The 20,550-nt window shown below is 40.0% G+C and overlaps 1 protein-coding gene across 4 annotated transcripts in view; it reads left to right on the forward strand.

Annotated features, from left to right (window-relative positions):
* The window catches only part of MAST4 (microtubule associated serine/threonine kinase family member 4), a 279,731-nt gene that overhangs the window by 142,955 nt on the left and 116,226 nt on the right, over positions 1 to 20,550 (forward strand). Inside the window, exon 1 of one of the 4 annotated variants that reach the window (XM_080372797.1) lies at positions 6,295 to 7,571. The exons of the other annotated variants lie outside the window; for them this stretch is intronic. Within the exon in view, the coding sequence (XP_080228923.1) occupies positions 7,525 to 7,571 (47 nt within the window). The 5' untranslated portion in view covers positions 6,295 to 7,524. Of the gene's footprint in view, positions 1 to 6,294; positions 7,572 to 20,550 lie in introns of those variants that run through there. 4 annotated transcript variants of the gene reach the window in all.

A 20,550-nucleotide genomic window follows, 5' to 3' on the forward strand; every position in this document is an offset into this window, starting at 1 on the left:
AGAATTACAGCTTTAAATAGGCTCTGGCAAAATGTTTTGTAAGACCACCTGAACTTTTACTGTGTACTCCAGTGGCACATTTATAAAATGCATTATTGTATATTGCTTACTGGTGTCAGATTTATGGGTATGCCTGTTAATAGATCCATGATGTTGAGACTTACAGAACTTAATGGAACAGGTTATCTAGTATGTCTTTCAGCCGCAGGGTACCAGTCATTGCCCTGCCCTTTGAGTTTATAGTGCTATTGGCTGCCATGTATTGAACACAGATAACAGGAACATGCAGGTTCTACCAGAGTCTAACCTCTGCTCTGCAGTGACGAGGAATTCATTTTGGCACGCACTGGGTACCGGCAAATGGAAACACCTTCTATCATCCTCACCCACTTCTCCCTTCCCCAGGGAAACAAACTGCAGACAGCCCCCTCCTTTTCCTCATAGTATCTGATGCAGATGAAAAATTCCTTGGCATTGTAAATTGGGCAATTACTTTGAGTCTGAACATGTAAGTGAAATATAAAAGAAAAAAAGATTCTTTTAACCATCTGGTATTGCTTCCTTAGCTGTTGTCTATCTCGGATATTTCTGGAGAAAAGATGCGGTAAATTACAAAACAACCCAAATATAGTAGCCAGTTACACGTGTTGAGAATACTTCTTGACTTTTTCTGGCAGATACCTGAAGCATGAGATTTGTTTTACACACATGGGGTTGGTCTTTCTGACTTCAGCCAGAGGTAACAAACTGGTAGACTCATATTTCTGACTACTTTTGTGGCTACTTAATAATGTGCCCAGACATGCTGTGTTGGCAAGAATGCAAAAAAGAGGTTGGGCTTGTTTTTTCACCCTTTTTCTGTAGTGCTGTGTTTTTCTTTTCAGTCATTGCAGGAAGCAGTGTTGTACTGTTATCTGCATCATTCCTGCCAGAACATCTTTAGAAACTGCACTGTTACCAATGAAGAAGCTGTTAGGATCTTGAATGTTCTCAGGTTTATAACTTTACTTTCCACCTGTTGGATAATTCTGCAGTGTCTCAGGTTTGAATATTCAGTCTGATGGTAAAATTACTTACCTGCTCATCTGAGAGATTTTCACAAAGTTAGGTTTTGATTATAGCAGAAGAAGGCAGCAGAAAGTTGAACAAGGAGGATTACTAGAGGCTGATCCATTGAGAGAGAGCTTCTGTGTTGATCGATCTGACTTAACAGCAAATCCTGAGATCTTAAATTTTCCCACTGACATGAGACGATGCAAAGTTATCACATGCTGGAGACAGTGCTGCTAAATGTATATATATATATATACACACACATAGATGCATGTTATATGTATGCATGTGTATGCATGTGTATATGTACACCTACATTGGTAATGTTACCTTACCCTTTACAGGTTGTACAGAACAACAGTAAACCGAGGAAAAAAGTTGTCCCTAAGTAACAACTCTGTAATAAATCTGTAACTGTGGTGCAGGACTTGAATGTCTAGTCATTTACTGCGTGCAACTGAGTTACACAGACGAGTGCTGGTGGTAATCGTGACACAAGTGTGTTTCACTTAAAGGTTACTTCATTGGGACGATGATTGCAGAACTACTAATCACAAGTGCTTGTCTGATAGATCCTCTGGGAGGACGCACACTGGGTAGATTGTCACAGGGATGGAATTCAGCACGCTCTTGAAAACTGGCAAACAGAAGTTTCAGCTTTTCTTTTTAAGCATAAGAAAACAGCAACTTGGCTTACATAGCAAATGTGGACAAAAGCATTTATTTCTGTCATTGTGACTTTTTGAAGGTGTTTTTAGGCCGCTTAATCGCCCGTGGAATTACAGACTGCAGTCAGTTCTGTCTCTAAGGTGTACTTGTTTTTCTCCTCATGAGGAAGAAGGGACTAGAGACCAAGTAGTAACTGTGAGTGCCAGGATAATAAAGGCACCGTGATTTCCATTTTCAAAACTGTGATGTAAGAGTATTCCAATCTAATAATTGGAAAAATAAGTCAAGATAAAATATACTAAATACATTTTCATTCTGAAATTGTTTAGCCCATGCTAAAATCTGAAATCTGATAAAAAAAGTATTACTGAATTCAGGCCTTTTCATTGCTTATGTTATCTCCAAAGCATGGCATACATCTAAATCTCATAACATCCCCATAAGGACAACACCTACCCTATCTTAACTTGCAGGTTAACCAGCAGAAAATCAGGGAAAAATCATAAAGTACTTTATGCTGGTATTACAGTTTTAATATTCTTTAGTCTTGTATTCACTGGATTATAATGACTATCTTTAAAGCAAGGCATTTTTTTTTTATGTTACAATTTCAATACAATTCCTGTTTGAAAGGGTAGAAATGAATGCTGTATGTCTATGTAAGCATTGCTAAACAGACTGTGTTTGCTGGAAATACATAAACATCTGAACTGGTGCTAAGCAGTTAGGTGACAGAAATTCAGATTAGGTCATCTTTGGCTTAAGGACTGTCACAGAAAGGAGGTGTCCATTGTCATTGTTCTTTGGGACTTGATTGCTAACTCTTGAGTACCTTTGGAAAAATCTTAGACAAGAGTGCATGCAGAGCCAAAGGATGCACTGGTGTGGTTGTTGCCTCAGTGTAACTGCTGTTAAATGTTAAAGACTAATGAAAGCCAGAGGCACCTGTAGTGTTAATGGTATTGCTGTGTGTAACCATCATTTAAGGGAAAAAACAAGCATAGTTGACAGCTGTGGAAGAGGAGGGTCTTGAAAGCATAGAATATTAAACTGCTTACCTGTGGTATGGAAGAAGGGTCTTTCAGATTTGTGTTCCAAGGAAATGAAATATTCCGTTGTGCTTTGCTGGTTTTGCTTGGTTTTAACCAGATATTTGAGATTACTAAACCAGCAATAACTTCAGTAAAGATTTAAATTACTAACTTGAGCCATATAGTCTTATATTTCACTTTTTAAATTTGGCTTTCGTCTCTAGAACTATCTAAGGGGAGACGAGGGTTTACATTTGCAAAGGAGTACAATTATTAAAGTCTTCAGTGGTGTTTGTGACTCTTTGAGATTCTTTCCACGTGAGAAATTTTCTCTGTAAAAGTCATGTCAATATAGGCAAAATTTGTTAGTATGTTGAGGTTAATCTAGATAAAAAGAACACTAAATTGCAAATGAGTGTGTGTGGTGGTAAAGGGGGCATAAATGACAACAGAGGATATTTGGTGCTGCTGTGGGGATTGGCATGTTTAGAGGGTGGTGGTGGGGAAAAAACAGATGATGTTCGTGGGAGTTCTTCAGGAATTTGGTTCTGTTTAACTAGTTTTTTCTCATGGAATAACATTTTCCTTGTTTTGTCATCTTCCTCAGCTGTGTATAGCATTACTTATTCTTTGCTTTGTCTGATACTTACGTACCTCATAGTGTTAGAAGAATGTGCTGTATAAATCTGAAATAGCTGCTGTGGGTTTTTTTGTTTGTGGTTTGGGGTTTTGTGGATAACTGGCTAGCTGAAAAAGGTCACATAGACATAGTCCAGCTGGCTGGACAAAAATGCACATGGCTCTCAGCTTACCTGAAGTAAAGCAAAAATACACTGTCCTTGGCTGTTCTTGTTACACGGTAACAGGAAGATTTCGGTGGGAAAAGAATGTTGCAGGTGGGAACAGATAGCTACAGAAGAGAAACTAGGGGCGGGCTTGGTATTTAGGCAACTAACCAATAATGAGCTTAACTTTTGTAATATGTATGAGCTAATTATAACAAGGTATAAAAGGTGACTGTAAGGCACAATAAACGAAGCCTGCTGATCACTCATATTGAGTGACTGTGTCTTCCCTCCGTCGCGACAGGGTTTTTTTTGTTACCTGTTTTGTTTTGTTTTAGGTACCAAAGACTTCTATTTAGTACCAAGAGAGAATGTTTCTGGTCTCTGTCATATTGCTAGTAGAGGTAGTATCCTTCTGCTGAAACAAATGTACATTCTAACAGAAAAGAGCAGAATTCCTTCCAGTAGTCACAATACAATAGAAGCCCTAAGGTGAATATTCAAGCATTTTAACTTGCAGGTGCTGCAGATTTCAACTTGAAATCTCATACGTGGTAAATTAAACTTTTTAATTGCCACAGATAGGCAGTATTTGTGGTAATTTAATCTTTTATAGTAATAATGCTGTGTTAAAATGATGGAATTGCTTTTATCAACAAAGTAGCTCTCATGATGCCTATTTTATGACAAAGATGAAGAAAATGCTTAAATCACTACCTTTGAGACAATGACCTTACTGTAATCTTTGCAAGTATAATGAATATTATTTATCCTAGGAATAAACTACAGTTGCTTTATGTGAATGAATGAGATTTACTTTTGTGGTACAATGAGCCTCCTTTTTAACTTCCACTTGCTTCCTCAGGTATGTGTTGGTGTGATAATACCTGAGATGAAGAGCAAACAATTGTTCTGATAAAACTGAGGTCAGCTTTCACTTGCAAGGCTTCATCTAGTTAAATTGCTGCTCTTTTTTGCCCCTGGATATGTGAAGCAGTTATCATTTACTCCTGCTGCAAAAACCCTAAGACTGTAACGGTGGGCAGAATTTGATCTCCTGCTTATGTATTCATCTCTCATTTTCAGTAAATCATGATTTTTCCAAACTTCTGTGTGGATCAGGCAAAATGCATAAGAGAATAATTTTCAAACTAAACCTGTAGCTCAGTCTTATCATAGAATATTACCATTAATGTAATGTGAATTGCCTGCATAAATGAGCTCTGGAAAGAGGTTGAATTATCATGGTCTCAAAGTAGACTGTGCATGCAGTTGCGCATGTTTAAGCTGCTCTGCCGAGTTGCCAGGACAGCTCATTCTTCGTTAGAGAAGACAAGCTGGCAGTCTTGTCTTCCTGCAGGTAAAATGTGCCTGCTGCCTAATTGTTTCACAGTAAAGCAGTGTTTAGTGACAGACTATTCTTTTGCATGTGGAAAAAAACCCACCTTGATTATGAATTTGTCTTTTCCGTCCAGCTCGGTATTAAAATTGGCCGTTGGGAGTAATATGTGCAATTTTTGTATTGTGCTTTTGAAGGAAGCATACCTTCTCCTTCCAAGCTAGTCCTTTTGGTGGTTTGTGTACAGAAATAATCGTGGTACTTCCTGATTCAGTGGAGCTGCCTGTCTTCCTAGGGTTTTACACTGTCTCCTGCTCCTTGTGCCTTCAGTGAAAATTTAACAGCTTTATACAACAGCAATTAAGTACTCTGGTGTTACTTGTTTGTGCAAATATGCACAAAAGTAACAGGGGGGAAGTACCTTGCTATAAACGTTGGTATGCACAAAGTTAAGTCCTTTGAACATTACATAAGGCTTACATAAATGTGTGTGTGTGGTGTGTAAACAGTCACAGTTTACCTATTGAAATTTTCTGTCTCTGTCAGAAACAGGACATTTCAGCGACTGAAGAAATCTTATTATGTACAACAGAGATTTTACCAGAAGAATTTTTAAGGGAACAGCGCTTGGTTTGAGAGGTGCTGAGTAAAGGCAATAGGGACTGCCTGTTCTTGGCAGCTAGGGGAGCGCCAGGAATCTCGGTAGTCATAGCTCACAGTCTGATTCTGACTTGTTAAATTTCTGTTCCTAAATGGCTGTCTCCATAGTCAGGTCATGGAAGAACCTGTAGGCATGAACGGCTTCACCTGATAGTTTCAGTGTTGATGCTGTTCAGATAGTTGATTCTTGTCCTATTTTTTCATGTTGGAGAATGTTTTTTAAAAAAATGATGTCTTGCTGTGTTCTGAGTAAGATTTGAAGAATGTGTTTTGAAAGTACTAGGATTGTGCAGCTAACCGGTCTGTGTGCCTTTGCGAGTCTGGGAAATCACCCATCGCCATTTGTGATCATGAATTTAACCCCATGGATCTTTTATTTTTCTTCTGGGAGGTGGGTAGAACTTCTTAGGATGCTTGGCTTAGTAATGCTTGCTGGGGCCTCAGCTTAGTAATCAGAACCCAGATGTCTGTTACGTTATAGAAATTGAAATGCATAGTTCTGTGTATCCTTCAATTTTGTTTTCAATATCTGTAAATGAAGGCTAATACAGATTTAAAATACTTGCTGGTAGAAATATGTAGAAGGAGGAAAAGAGATATTTACTAGTAATTTAAAATAATTACATTTATATAATTTAATGGTTGTTTTCTACTGTGTGGTTGAAAGAGCAATCTAGTTTACCAAATCCAGTTCAGCAGTTTCCGTAACTAGCAGATTTCTCTGTGTCTCTGAAACCCACAGCTCTGTACCCATGAATTCAATAATTTCTTCCAAAAATGAGCCAGGGACCCCAAAATCAGCAGCTTCATTTCATTCTTTGCTTTGACTAGTCTGTGGAAGTTGTTCATGTCCAGAGCAGGGCCAGAGCTCTGGCAAAAAATAAGATCAAGTGATTGACATTGTGGAAGATGTACAGATTGCAAATTGCACAGGAGAACTATGCAGGTAAACTAAAATATTCCAGCTCTTAATTTACTAAAAGTAAGTACTTGCACAGTGCCTTCGCTTTTCATGGTGTTTTATATAGCACTACAAAGGACACTAGTCCTCACAGAACAATTCACAGTATTTTTTATTAGAAGAAGAATAACCTCAGACTAATGGAGAGTACATTTAAAAAAAAAAAAAAAAAAAAAGATCGAATTATGTTAAAACCAGAATCCTACACAGTGCCTTCTATCTAAAACTGTCTTTGTAAACTGTTGTATACTGGTTTAGTCTTAAGTGAAGCTACCATTAAACCTGAAATTGATACACTTTTCTGCAATTTCTAGGTCTGTCTTTCACTCTTAACATTTCTAGATTATTTCCCTTCGAAAATTCAAGTGCAGCCATGAGAGAACCAGGATGATAGCGTTTCCTTTTGTATTAACCTCAGTGTTACAAGAGTATGTTTGTTCTTCAGATGCTTTGGCAATTAACAGGGAAGAGCCTTTTCCTTCATTCAGCGCTTTGCTGTTCTATTACTGCAGAAACTGCCTGTCTGTTTACCAAGGAAAGGGATAATGTGACTTAAACAAGATGGCTAAATCCTATTCAGCAGGATCAGAGGGGGTGGCGAATGTTTGACATTTGATGAGAGAAACTGTTTCAAGTGAAGAGGCATTTTTTTGTGCTGTGGGCTGGCGTAGCGAGGGGGACCTCTCCTTCCCCCAAGGTGCAGTGTGTGCGCGTGTGTGTGTTGACGCGGTGGCTGGTGCTGCAGGATTCCGGCGGTGAGTTACTTGGCATGCAGAACTGGAGGTGCCGTTCGCTTCATAAAATCATCGGCGCCGTGTGCGCTGCCGCTAACCTGAGGGAGGCAGCCGGCAGCTCTTTGTGACAGCTAGGGGTGGAAGGACCCAAACTTGCGGTCCTCCCCCCGCCCCCAAGAGATCGTTAGTCCGTTCCTTTATAGTGGTTCATTTTGGCTCTCTTGTCATCGCCAGAATGCTGCCAGTGAATGTGTGTCATGGTTACAATAGAGTGTGGTAACACATAACAGCAATGAAAGCCCAGCGGGAACGGCTACAAATTCCAGGGCTGACCTTGGAGTAAGTATTGTCTGTCTTTAATATTTTAATGGTTTCTGCATGATGCTGGCTCTCGTGCAACCAGGAGCTGTTTAACGTACGTTTGTGCTGACAGTCTGGGAGCACTGCAGCTCCAGGTTAAAGGAACACATTTTAAATGCATTGCGGTTGATTTCAGCAAATGTGTGAGCCCGGAGCCGGGATATTGCAGTGCATTCGGAAAGAAAGCATTTCTGCATATTTAAAGTTACCGAATCTCAGTGCATGGAGCATCCAGTCAGCTCGTAGGGAAGGAATCTGTCAGTAGGCCCTGGTGTCTTGTCTTTCTCCCCTGCTCTCCCAGCCCTCTGTTACTGTTTGTTTATCCCAGTGCTGCCTTTTAGAAGGGCCTCTTATCTCTGCTGAATAATAGAGCATACTGCAAGAGATTAAAGCGTTACAGAAATGCTGTTCCTGAAAATCCATCAGGAATGCGACGTATTTTACATATGTAACTACACTAATGAACTGCATTGACATTCTGGAGGATTCCTGATAGTCTCTGCAGTAAGTATGTTTACCTAATTTAGCAGTATGTTTACTTGGTACGCACTTAAAACTGATTAACTCATTTGTGTGCTTTCAGCTATTTAGGGAGTAACTATATGAAAATACGTAATTTTAATGTATAGTGATAGTAAGTACAGTCTTTTATTCATAAATGCCAGCATATGTTTACCCGAGATTTGTTAGTCAAAGCCGAATAATTATTTCTGTACGTACATGCCTACAGTCTACATTGACATGTCAGGCATGTATGTATGCATGTTATAGTCACCATGAGAACTTGCTAATTTTATCTGGGTAAATAGATACGGTTACGTCAGATCCTTTAGTATTCCCTGGGACTTCCCATTCTTGCTGGAGAAAAAAAAAAAACACCTGAATGCTGCAGATGCCTGCAGTAAAGTTATTTAGCTATGAAAGGTATTCTCTCTGACATGTGCCATGTATTAAAGAGAGGACTATAGGTAGGTCTGCAGTGTAGCAAATAATTTATTGTAATAATCACAGGAAGGTGACAGAGCACTTTATTCCAGGGAACAAGTGTAGATGTTATATTGGGTTCCCCAGAACTACGTTTCTGAAATGTCAGAGAGAAATTCTGCATTTCAGTCTGGCATGTTATGCTGAGAGCAATGTGTTAGCTGTGAGCGGTCTAAGCTCTAGATATATTTCTGAACAAAAGTAGCATTATTAATTTCTCAGGAGTTTTGGAGGAGGGGTCTTATCAGGAACCTCATAAAAATGGTGTCCAACTCCTTTTGAGATGTGGCAATTTAAATATTTTTAAATCAGTCTTCACCAAATTATGTAATTATCATATGAGAATAAGATCACTAACTGCAAAGGATGAAAAATGATTCATATTACTGTTTTTTCAACATAGGTGCATGGTTTTGTAATATGAGGTAATTGTTTACTGCTTCCTCCTCTTTCATGGTAACCTGAAATAATGACACTTGCTTTGCCCTATTTTGACAGTATTTAATATAGATAAAATTAATTGTATTTTAAATTCAGCATTGATCATTGTTTTTGCTAAAACATTTTCTGGATATATTTATTTTTTTTCATATATTAGACTTTCTTTCGTCATCACACTTGCTACTTTCTAAACTTGTAAAGTATCATATTTTGGTTGCAGGCACTTAATGATTCCCACAGAGTTGTTCTCTCATGATTCGTCAGGGTTGAGTCAATGCAGATTTAAGTCATGTCTCCCAAATTCTTATTTTCAGTCATCTATAAAAGAACATGTCTGAGGGGGGGAAATCCAACTTATTCCTAGAAATATTCTTTGCACACTGATTCTCATGAATTTTATTTCAATAAAGTTTAAATATTGGGACTAGAATTGCGTTGTCTTTTTGAAAAAAGTAGTACAGTCTATCTACTTTATATTCATGTCTACATTTATATTCATTACTTGCAGAAAGCTCTTTCAAAGAATATTAAGGTTCCAAAATGAAGCATTCCAAATTTAGTAAATGTAAGAATTAAGGCTGCCTGTCAGCCTTGTGCATATGCACTGTGATAATTTAATAGGTTTTTGCATGTAATCTGTAGGTCTTAAAAAAGCAAAGCTGAACATCAAGTCCTGTAGAGGAACTGGATTGACACTCCAGTGTCGTCAGTCAGTGGGAATTTTTAGATCCGTAGTACGAGCGCAACTGATACTGAATGTCCTGAGAGTCGACCCCCCAACTGAGACCGATGTGATACAGTAATGAAAATGAGGGCGAATCCAAGCAACTTCCAGCAGGCGTAGGGCTGCCGCCTGCTGTGTGTCTGCGATCCGCTAGAGGGAGCGAGATGTGCTTTGCCGCTGGATGTCACTGGGATTTGTTGACAGCAGGGTGACTTAAGAATCTCATTCTGGGGTCTGAAGTTAGTATCTTCTTCTAATTCAGTGCCAGACCTGTTTTTTTTTTTCTCCTCTCCTTTTCACTGTTCTGGTTTTATGACATTCCTTGCCCCTAGCTGTCCCCACGCTCTCCCCCTGCCACAGCCCAGTGCCTTTTGGCCAGCTGGTGCCAGTTCTCCGTCCACCTGGATTCTCCCCTCCCTGCCTCTGATCCTGCTGGGGATTGGTGAGTGGTGGCTGTCTGCATCTCCTGCCTTTGTCTCATCCCTTGCTGTGCCCCTGTTCCCGGGGACAGCAGTGTGAGCACTGGTGGTACAGCACAGGAGCCTTTCCTGGCCCATAGTCAGTGAGTGCCGCACCGACGGACAAACGAAAGGGGGATGCACAAGCGAATGAACAGGGACAAACCGCCAGCTCTGCTGCAGCAGACCTGCAGTGGAGATTAAGAGACAACGCAGATACACTTTAGAAGTACAAAAAAAACTTTTTACAAGCCTGTGCTGTTTATATGCAAACAAAGGCCTTTCCAGTGCGTGTTGTGGCAGGCCAGTGCAGGGCAAACAGAGTGCCCCAGTGAAACAACAGAAATCTGAGTCTGTTAATCCACACCTTTGTCTGCAGGCCTGCACAGGTTGACTGATGTGAGCCTGGGTTCTGCTTAGCCGTTTTCACAGTGATGTATTGAGCAGTCGGCTCTTAGTGGAGCTTCTTAGCTCAGACATACTGTTGTGCTAGTGCAGCTAGTCTGCAGCTGAAATCAAACTAGTTTATATCCAGCTGCTGGGCTGTGCTGGCAGCGTGCGCCCCTGTGCACCTAGTTCAGGGATTATGCAGGCACAGCCGGCAGCCAGAGCTGCTGAACTTGCCCTAACGCAGCAGCCTTGTCAGAAAGCTAACAGCAGGCCCGCCTTTGACTCAGTGCAGGTCTCTGCCAAACTTCGTGTCCTCTCCAAAGCATCTCAAGAAGCAAAGAATGTACAATGTCAAAAAAATGTCATCCCTAATCTGTTTTAGAAGCAGTAGTGCTATTCATGCTGAAATGTTCAGAAAAAAACTGAACACCTTGATGGGATTGTTCTAAAATCTGGCATGTCATGCAGCTGAAGACAAGGGGTTAGAGTTGGAGCTAGCTGTGCTAAGCATATTGTCCATCTGTGTCTCCACTGGGATCAGGACAGAGTGCTAGTGTTGGCTGGCTGCAATGGTCTGGTATGCATCAGAGCAAATCTTTGTGAAGGTGATCTGGAAAAAGTTCCCTGTAAGCTTCTGCCTTCACTCAGTCTGCTCTGAAGGCAGAGCTCTGTTTCTTTGACAGATAACTTCAGCTAATTGCAACAAGAGGCATGCTAGTAAACATGGTTTTTTTTTTTTTTTTTTTTTGTTTTTTTTTAAAAAAAAAGCTTTCTTGCAAGTATTATGGGCACAAGTGCATGTGACCGCATGAGTATATTTTAAAAGAACATCAGTGAAACCTGTCAGTGGCCTACTGTTCTATTGAAAGACCTTTTGAATGTAGGTGCGCTTGAGGCAGCTTCTTGAGGGCACCTTTGAAGCCAGATGCTCAAGTGTGGGTTTACTTTGGAGAGGCTGTTTATATCCATACTTGATTACCTGGATAAAAGACTTGGTATTTGTGAGGGAGCATCTCATAGTGAAGTCAATGGAAATTGATGCTACCTAGCTAGAGCGCTTTTAATTTTTACTAAGCGCACAAATTTTAGGCTCTGAAATTGGAGATCTTTATTACGATTTTCTTATTGCTGATGAAAGTTCATCATCAATTTTAGTATTCCTTTTGTTTTTAATAAATCAGGCTTTCATATCAAAAACTTTTTAAAAACCCTGAGATATTTTTTTTTTAAAAAAAATGTCCCAGTTACATATCCTGTTTCATACAGAATGCTTAACAGTTTCAAACAAGTTACCATTATTTCCCCCCTCTGGGGACTTTGTACACAAGTGGTTCCCAGAGGGAGTCTAACATAGTCAATCATATGCACCAACACCAGATTTCATACTTGTTTTTATTTGAATCAATTTCATCTGAAGTCAAAAACTGTGTGGCTACTGTCAGTCACTTCATTCAGGACGATGGTAATGTTTTGGTTCTAACCGAAACTCCTTTCATAGCTCCTACGCACATGCGACTTGCTAAACCTTCTGTTCACTAGAGATGACATTATTTTAACTTGCAGTCTCACCCCAAGGAGCCTGAGCCCAACCCCAACAAGCCCCTGCAGCCCATGCAGTCCTCTGTTCGCTTTTCATTTTTGGAGGTAAGCCAGTAAACTTCCATTGTTGATGTTTTCTTCTGCATCCAAAACCTGACAATGAAAACATATTTCAGAGGGAAAACTGAAGAAAATTAAATATGTGTTGCTTGACCAGCTGTTGTTCTGAAGCTAAGTATTTTATGGGAAAAAAGTATAAGGTAATTCATATTTTGAGGCTTAGTAAAGAGATTCAAGACGCTGATGCATAATTCTGCATTGCTCTGACTGCTTGCTTAGGAACATATCTGCTATTGAAATTCTATAGTTTGCTTCCTGTCATCATACCTCATACTGCATTCTGCTATGTCAAAAGTTTCAGGTGAGTTCAGAAATGAGGGTGATTCATGAAAGACATGGTTATTTTTTGCATACCTGAGAGGCAGTAGTGTGCTTAGTGAGTTGAGTTTCCAAGATGCACATATGTTTAGAAGAACATGAAGTCATGTATACTCTATTGGTAGGACTGTTTCTTCTTCAGGGCTAGGAGGGTTTTAAGACTTACTTGTGATACAGTAATGTTTTAGATGAGCCCTGAGCAGCCACATACAACATCCTTCTCACTCTCTTCTTCCTCCTACTCCCAAGTTCATTTGGAAGAATCACTTTTTTGATAGTTGTCAGAAAGGTAGTTATTGAGATCAGAAAATCATTAATTGATTAAAAAATACTAGGTAACAATTGCTATTATGGTAAAATTATCATAATAAATAAAATTGAAGGAAGTTTCTGATACAGGAAAGTGGTTTTATGCCTTTTTTATTTTCTTTTAATGCAGAAAATTAAATTGCAAACCAGGGATCTCATAGGTGTGCGTTACTGAGGTTCTGCTCCACAGCGAAAAAGTAGTTTTTAACCTGAGTTACTAATGAGTTATTGATGTCTTGTGGATTAAAAAACCCACTTTCGATCAAAGGTCTCACTTGATACTGTGAGGATGAAGGATTCTTGGAGAACTACCACCTTATTAAATGACATGAGATTCATTTGTGCCTATTTGGTACCACCTTTTGAATGTAGCATGGCAGAGGAGAGAGGGGCTTGGATGTGTTGATCTGCTTCAGTATACTTTAAAGTGAAAAACTGATACTTAAGAGTCCTTCTATTAAAGCTTCATGTGGCACTGAAAAATGGAGCAGTATCTTTGTGACTTGCTGGGTGTTTCTGAAGAAATATTGTAGGGTTTTTTTATGTAAACTTGTTAGGGAAGACATGAGATGAGAATCCCTCATTTATGCATTTTTCAGTATGATTTAAGTAAACATACTTTTTTTTTTCTCATTGAAAATGTATGTGATGTTTGTTCAATGAATTATCAGCAAAATTATATATTCTGTGGGGTTTATCTGGTTGGTAGGGAATACTTGTTAGAACTAGCGTTTTCTAATTGGGTCTTTATTTTATAAATCCAGAAGAAATACCTTTCCTTTGCAGGGGTGGAAGTGCTCTTTTTCGGAATGTCAGTTCTGTGGAATCAAATAGCTCTGCACAAATTTCTTAATTTGCATAACGTGCTGCACTGCATCTCCAGATGCATGGATGTCCTGCCATGCAAACTGTGCTATGGACGCAGCCCTCAGTGTTTTTAAGGTCTTTGGAACCAGGACCCTCAAGGCTTTTGTTTCCCCTTGCCATAGCACAATGTTGAGTTTGAGCTTTCCATGCTATGATGGAGGACACTGAGAGCAGACTTTTCAGATGCTTTTCGAAGAAACAGAGCGGAAATTATTGATACTGTTCAATGTAAAGCCTCCTCCACAGATTTTGCTGAAAAATGTCAGAGTTCCTAAGGATTTTGCTTGGGTTGTTTTGTTCTGAAATGTATTTAAAGCTCTGACAGAATGGTTGCTTTTTTCCTGGAACAGCAATTTTAGAAGTTTGATCCATTGTGGATCTTGGTGCTGTATGTAGGTATAGCTGTAGAGGACTGCTGGTGTATTGAACAGCAAATGTTTTAGTTATTAGTTACTGCTGAAGCTTGGCCTGGCTTAACAGGGAAGAACACATGTGTTGGCTTTTAGGGTCTATCGTAATTAGCACTTCCGTTAGCTCAGAGTACTCCTGTGTGTGGGAGGAGAGGAATTACTTTAGCGTGACTACTTCTGCTCATATTCAGAAGTATTAGCAAGATGAGAGCCTTATCAGAGCGAATGGATAGTATTTTCCTGTGGTAATTGCCTAGCTCTAACGTGCTGGCTCATCTCCCTCGTGGCCTTTAACTTGCGCAGCTGCTCCTTAGGCGGTTGTTTCTGTTGAAGTTCTGCTTATAGCAGTTGTCACATACTACTGTAGTATACGGTAGTAGTTTAAAGGGAACCTTTTGCCAGCTGGATGATGATGGTGTTTTCAAATTAAACAGTGCCTTCCTGTGAATAGAAGTACCTGTGGTAACAAGGGTCTGTTGGTACAGCATGAAGCTGTCCAGTTTTATTGATGGTTCTCAGAGAGGTTGGGGGACAGAGAGGTTTTTCTGTTTCAGTCAGCTAGGCACACATTTCCCATCGATTTTGTATCTGCTGTTTGGGTCATGTGAAGACATTCAACTTCTGCGGGGGTGGGGGCGGGGACTATGTACTATTTTAGAACTAATTAATATAAGCAGCAAATTTGCAAGGAGAGAGGGTAGGTGAGGATAATGTAAACAGCTGATCACAGCTACTAAGAGACTGAAGATGCCCATGCTTCTAACATAAATTTAGAGTGTGTTTCTCTTCGCTCTGAATAATTTGGTGTCTTTTGTGATGGTAATGGAGAATTGTGTGGTAAAAGTATTGGAAGGAGACCAGAAGGAAACGTGAAGTGTGAGAAGTTGGAGTAGCTTCTAATAACAAGGATAAAGGAAGTGGAAATACAAAAGAAAAAAAAAAGTACAACAGCATGCACTTGAGCTTGGTAAGTAGGGATGGTGATTGTCAACATAAGAAATTTTTTGCTCTACCTTTTTCTTTACTGATGCCACAGATACCAGACTGGGGGGTGGGGATGGGGTGAGGTGGGGTGGTGGAAATAGTCTGTAAGACTTGAAAACATAATAATGATAGCAGTTTCTGCTGCTGTCTACGTGGAACATAGGTACCAGGGGAGAATGTTCATTTGTTACCTTTGAGTGCTCTAGTTCTTCATGAGCCATATAGGACAGGTGCAGGCTGATGTTTCCGCTCTGCTTAAGTTGTGTGTGGTATGTTGGTTTAGTTTGTGACTTTTCCCGCTTTGGGATGTTTACAGAAATGTAAAGGAATTTAATGCTTGCAGGCAAGATAGGAAAAAAGCCCTTCATACAGTGAGCTCATAATGATTATCCTCATTCTCAGGCAGAAGTTTTTAGTTTCTAAAAGCAAAAAAATAAAAATAAAGACTGTGGTGAAATTTCCAGAGGGCCTGGACTGAGGAGTGTGAGGATTGCATGAGTGTCAGGTGCCGTGCAGACACAAGTGTTACTGACCTTCTCAGCCTGGTGAGGGGATTGAAAGGATTAATTCCGAAACCTCAGAAAAGAGGTTGGCAAGTAAAAGGAGCCCAAGCTCATGCTTTTATTTTTTTATGGGTTTAATTTTTTTTGTTGTGACAGTCCTTTTTCTTTAGGAAAATCCCATGCAGTTTACAGTGTTTAAAACTGTGAGCTGGCAGGATGGTAATTGAGGATTATTAACTACACCTTTTGGTAATGTAGTCTGTTCTTTTGGAAAGCTTGTGAGGGTGCCACGTTAAACAGTGCATTTTATATGTGGTCAAGTTGTCAGCTGATTACATATGTGTTTCTAGGAGCAGCAGCTAGAAGTATGGCTATCATGGATTAAACCTTACCCTATGGCACTAAATTGAAGCCGAGGGGGAAGTTAGTGTCACCAATAGCTTGGAGCTCTTAGCCACTTTCTGGTATTCAGTATTAGGTTTTTATATCTGGAAATTGTGAAAAAATGTTGTCAGTTATATTTTCATTAAATGTAACCAGAATATATAATATGAATGAATAACAATTACAAGCCAAAGGAAGAATGATCAGATTTTTTTTATAATTTTGTCAAAATAAAAATTACTTAATTTTACCTGAAGCTATATTTAAGTTGTTTAAATTTATTTGGCAAATTGTTGAATACAGAAATCAAAACCTAGTCAGTGTTTTCCTGTTCTTCCCCTTTCTCTGCCTGTATATTTTCCCCCTTGCCTGCCCCCCCCCCCCCCCCCCCCCCCCCCCCCTTCCTGCTTCACTGAATGGGATAAAGACAGAAAGCTTGAAATAGCTACTTTCTAATAACTGTATTGGTCTCTGTCATGAAACCCTTGGTGAAATGGATGAATCTTACAAAAGAATGAGCAGGAAAGTTTCTAGCAATTTGTTGTTGCTCTGAAAGTGAGCCTGTTTAAAGAGCTTTTAAATGTTTTCTAGCTTTGTATGATGCTGTGTGCCCACGTGAGCTTATGCACCCATCAGAAAAATACAGGGGACAGTGGGAATTCAGTTTGCTGTTCAGCTTTTGCATTATGGAAGGCAGTAGTATCATTTGTAAACTTAGCAATATTCTTGCGTTTCAGTGGGGAGCGAAGTGGTGTGGTCCGTCTTTATTTGTTCTGCCGCGTGGTGCAGGATAGCTGGGCTGGGGCACTTGGGGCAGCTGCTTATGGGAAAATTGCCTCTGGAGACTTGCACAGCTGAACTGATGGCTGAAACCTGTTACCAGTCCTGTCCTCACCCCTGTCGCCACGACTGTGTTCCTACCCTGAATATTCACAGTGAGAGAGAACAGGACTGTCCCAGGAGGGGAGTGGGGAGGAAGCAAGGGGGCAGTTTTCAGCCTCACGGGGGGCAGCAGCAGTGCTGCTTGGGCTGGCACTCCACCAGCACGAGGGCATCTCCTTTGACAGCGCTGCGCTGGAGCTCTGAAAGCTCCTGGCTCAGACCTGAGTAACAGCTAAGGTGACAGCTGTTGTACGTACTGGTTAGTGTAAGCATATAATTTAGATACGTCAGACAGTCAATACTGGAGAAAAGGAAGTATTAGTATTCCCTCCGTGATGGGGAGTGGCTTGTGCAGAAGTGTGACATAGTCCTCTCAAGGTAGAGCAAAATTCCTGTAGAGGAGTTAGCAACTAAATTTGGACCTTTCTGGTCTCATGGTACTTTCTTTACTTTTGTGTGATCTACTGTAGAACTGCTAGTGCTTGAATTCATAAGGTTTTATAAAAGGCATAGGAGGAGCATACGTCAGAGGACGCCTCCTTTCCCCGTGTCTCAGTGCCACAGCTGACATACCCAGGGATGCTCAAGCAAACGTTTTTCTTTAAAATTTATTCCCACCTTTGCTGTCTGAGGTCGGTACAAAGTACATTGCTGTTAAGGTTGTCCTGAAAGATGAAGTTGTTTATTTGTTACCCTGGAACAGGAAGGTCATGAGAAGGGCTGATGTGGATGAGGTAAGGAATCACTTGACTCCGTTTCTTTCCAAAATTATTCATTTTTGTTTAAAACAGGGGAAACCTGCTGTTTCATCTCAGAATTATCTGATTAGCATTCATGAACGCCTACCATAAAGCGTCAGTTCCTCAAGGTGAAATAAATTAATCTTTGTCTTTCTCTTCCAAAGGCAGTTTGTCTCCTCCAAAGTTACGTCTCTGCTGTTTGAATTCCTTCTGGGAGCACTTATTTAACCATACAAAACACATTTTCCTCAGCTGTTTCCCATACTTGGCCATATTAAGACTTGTGACAGGTCAAAGGGAGAGCTGTTTGCCCTGGGACTTCAGAAAATGGAGAATGACACACAGTTTTTTGCATGAATTAAGATTTTTGAGGTATAGAACTGAATTATCAGGAGCTACTAAGGAAAAGCAGCCCCTTACTCAGCAGGTCTGATATGCGGTATACTTAAACACGCTACACCAGCTTCAGCTTTTGAATTACTTCAAAGGCTTTTAAGTTTACTGAGCCCTGTAGCATCACAGCAAGGGAGAACATACTGTTTCTGTTTTTGCCCGTGAATCATCACTATTTTATTGAGGAACATCTGTAAAAGCCTATTAGTGTCTTAATGGGGTTGCACAGGTGTAAATGAGGGTCCAGACGGGCACGGCAGGAGCTGCACAGCCATCCTCTGAGAGTGGGTTCCCTGCAGGATCTTTACTGTTGGTTTGCCACCCAAGAGGGATACAGGGATACAAATTTCTGATCCCATGTGTTTTTTGGGGGCTGGCAATAAAGAAAGTACAGCTTTATGTGCTGCACACTGGCATGGAGTCAGGGCGGCTAAGCCTGCGTTGTTACAGTGGTGTTTTGTACAGCTTCTGGAGTAGCTGTAAAACTTAATTTGCTGATATGTAAAGATTTGGTTTTAAGTGCATTTTAAAAGCTTGTGTAGTCTTAGAAAAAGTTATGCGGAGTGAGGCAATTTGATTTGTGGCTTGTGCTGCTTGATGTTACTCAGAAGAAAGATCTCTTATATATGTATTTTTAGATCAATGAAAGCAAGAACAACAGCCCCTTCTCCCTACAGCATATTCCAACTTAGAGGTATATATAACAGAATTTTAGTTCTGAATAGTTCTTTGCTGTAGTGCAAAAAGAAACATAGTTCTTTGCTGTAGTGCTGTGTTTTTCTTTTTTTGTTTTTCTTTGTGTAAGGTGCCATCTTAGGAAATCAAAGTTCTTCTGACAGCTGTTTTTGTGGTAGTCTGAAAAGTACAGACAGAGAGCTCATCTGAATAATTTTAAATGCCAATTTGTTGATATCCTATCCCTGAACTCTCATATCCTCCCAAAGTAGTTGTGTGCTAGTTTTATTAATCTTTCGGCCTTTTGAGTTGTGTTTTGGATGTACTGTTGAATTTTTTTTGAAGTTAGTAGGTTAGGCTTTCTAAGCGTTCTGGGGAGGTAATATGAAATTAAGTTTGTGAATTCCAGTAATTGTGTCGTGGTGCTGTAGCGTGGGAACAGTGGGTCTGGAGACAGTAAGGACTTTCTATTTTTTATTCAAAATACTGTTTGAAAGACTGTTTTACATCCTTGAAGGCTGCATAGTCATAGGAATGACCTGAATGGAGATTTCTTGAACTGCGTTACTACTTTCTAAAGCAGAGGATGAAAGTCTTCCAGAAGTATTTTCCACTGAGATACACCCTCATACGGACATTTTTACCATAATTTGATGTGCTGCTCCCATTACTTAGTTTTGAAGCCTAAAATGATGAAGTGATCACTGGTAAATCTGTGAACATTTTTGCCATACAGCTCTTAAAGACAAATGACCTTTTGTAACCAAAACCTGGCATTACTTTTGGGGCAGATTTTTATTTACCTTTGAGGCAAATTTTGGTTTGTTTTAACTGTTACAGATGATACCATAATAAAGAGCTGGTCCAAGCTTTTCATCACGTTCCTTATGTCTTGTTTGAAAGATGAAAGAGTGAAATAAAAGCAGGAAATGGAGGGTGGAGCTCTGTCAATTTTTTTTTTCATGTTCTCAGTTTAAAAAAAGCCCCACAAATCCAAAACAAGTGAAAGTTTGTAATATTTGCAAAAAATATGCCATACATAAATCAGAAGTTGGAGGAAGGGAGAGAAGACATCATGGGGCTCTGTTTGGGGCCACGTAGAGACTAGGTGAGTTGAGTACTGCATGTGTGGTGTTCAGAAATCACTCCAAGCCAAGGAGGTGGTTAAAATTTGCTGATCCACATGGTATATGTGAAAATAACTCTAGACAGATCTTGAAATAAACTTGAAAATGGACAGTCTGGTCTCTTCCTGTGTTGTCATACCAGTTTCACTTGCATGCAAACTACCTGCTAACAGCAATCACTAGTCACTGCGGTGACTGTACCTGTTGACCTAGAGGCTTTGCTGGTCAGACAGTGACGTATCTGTTAGTAATGACTGTAGATCTCCAGAGGCTCAGTTGTCTCAACCTACATGTAAAATTCAGACTTCAGTAGTATGGCTTCAGAATGGCTTCATGTGATTTAATTGAAAAGCATTTAAAACACCTTGAATTCAAGGTCCATTTGTTGTCAAAAATGTGACTACTGTCTGTAGTCTGTTGCCAATCAGTTCTTGCAGATACGGAGAAACTGCTAGGTTACCTTCCAGTTGTCCTTTTCTTTGAAAGTTTGGTCTGGTAGGAACGTCAGCAGCTCACTTCTTTCTTCCAGGAGAGGTATTTGCTGAGCTAATTCCACTCCTGTTATCCCAAGTTCAGAAATTCTGCAGTCTTTGTGCAGTACAGTGACAAATTTCATCTGGTCCTTGGATGAGTTGCCAGAGAAACAATCCTGCAGATAAATTCTTGAGATGGAAACTCTCAACCTTGCTGCTCTGTGCCAACGCTGCAGC

Source organism: Falco punctatus (assembly GCF_963210335.1).
Source record: "Falco punctatus genome assembly, chromosome: Z".
NCBI classification, from domain to species: Eukaryota; Metazoa; Chordata; class Aves; order Falconiformes; family Falconidae; genus Falco; species Falco punctatus.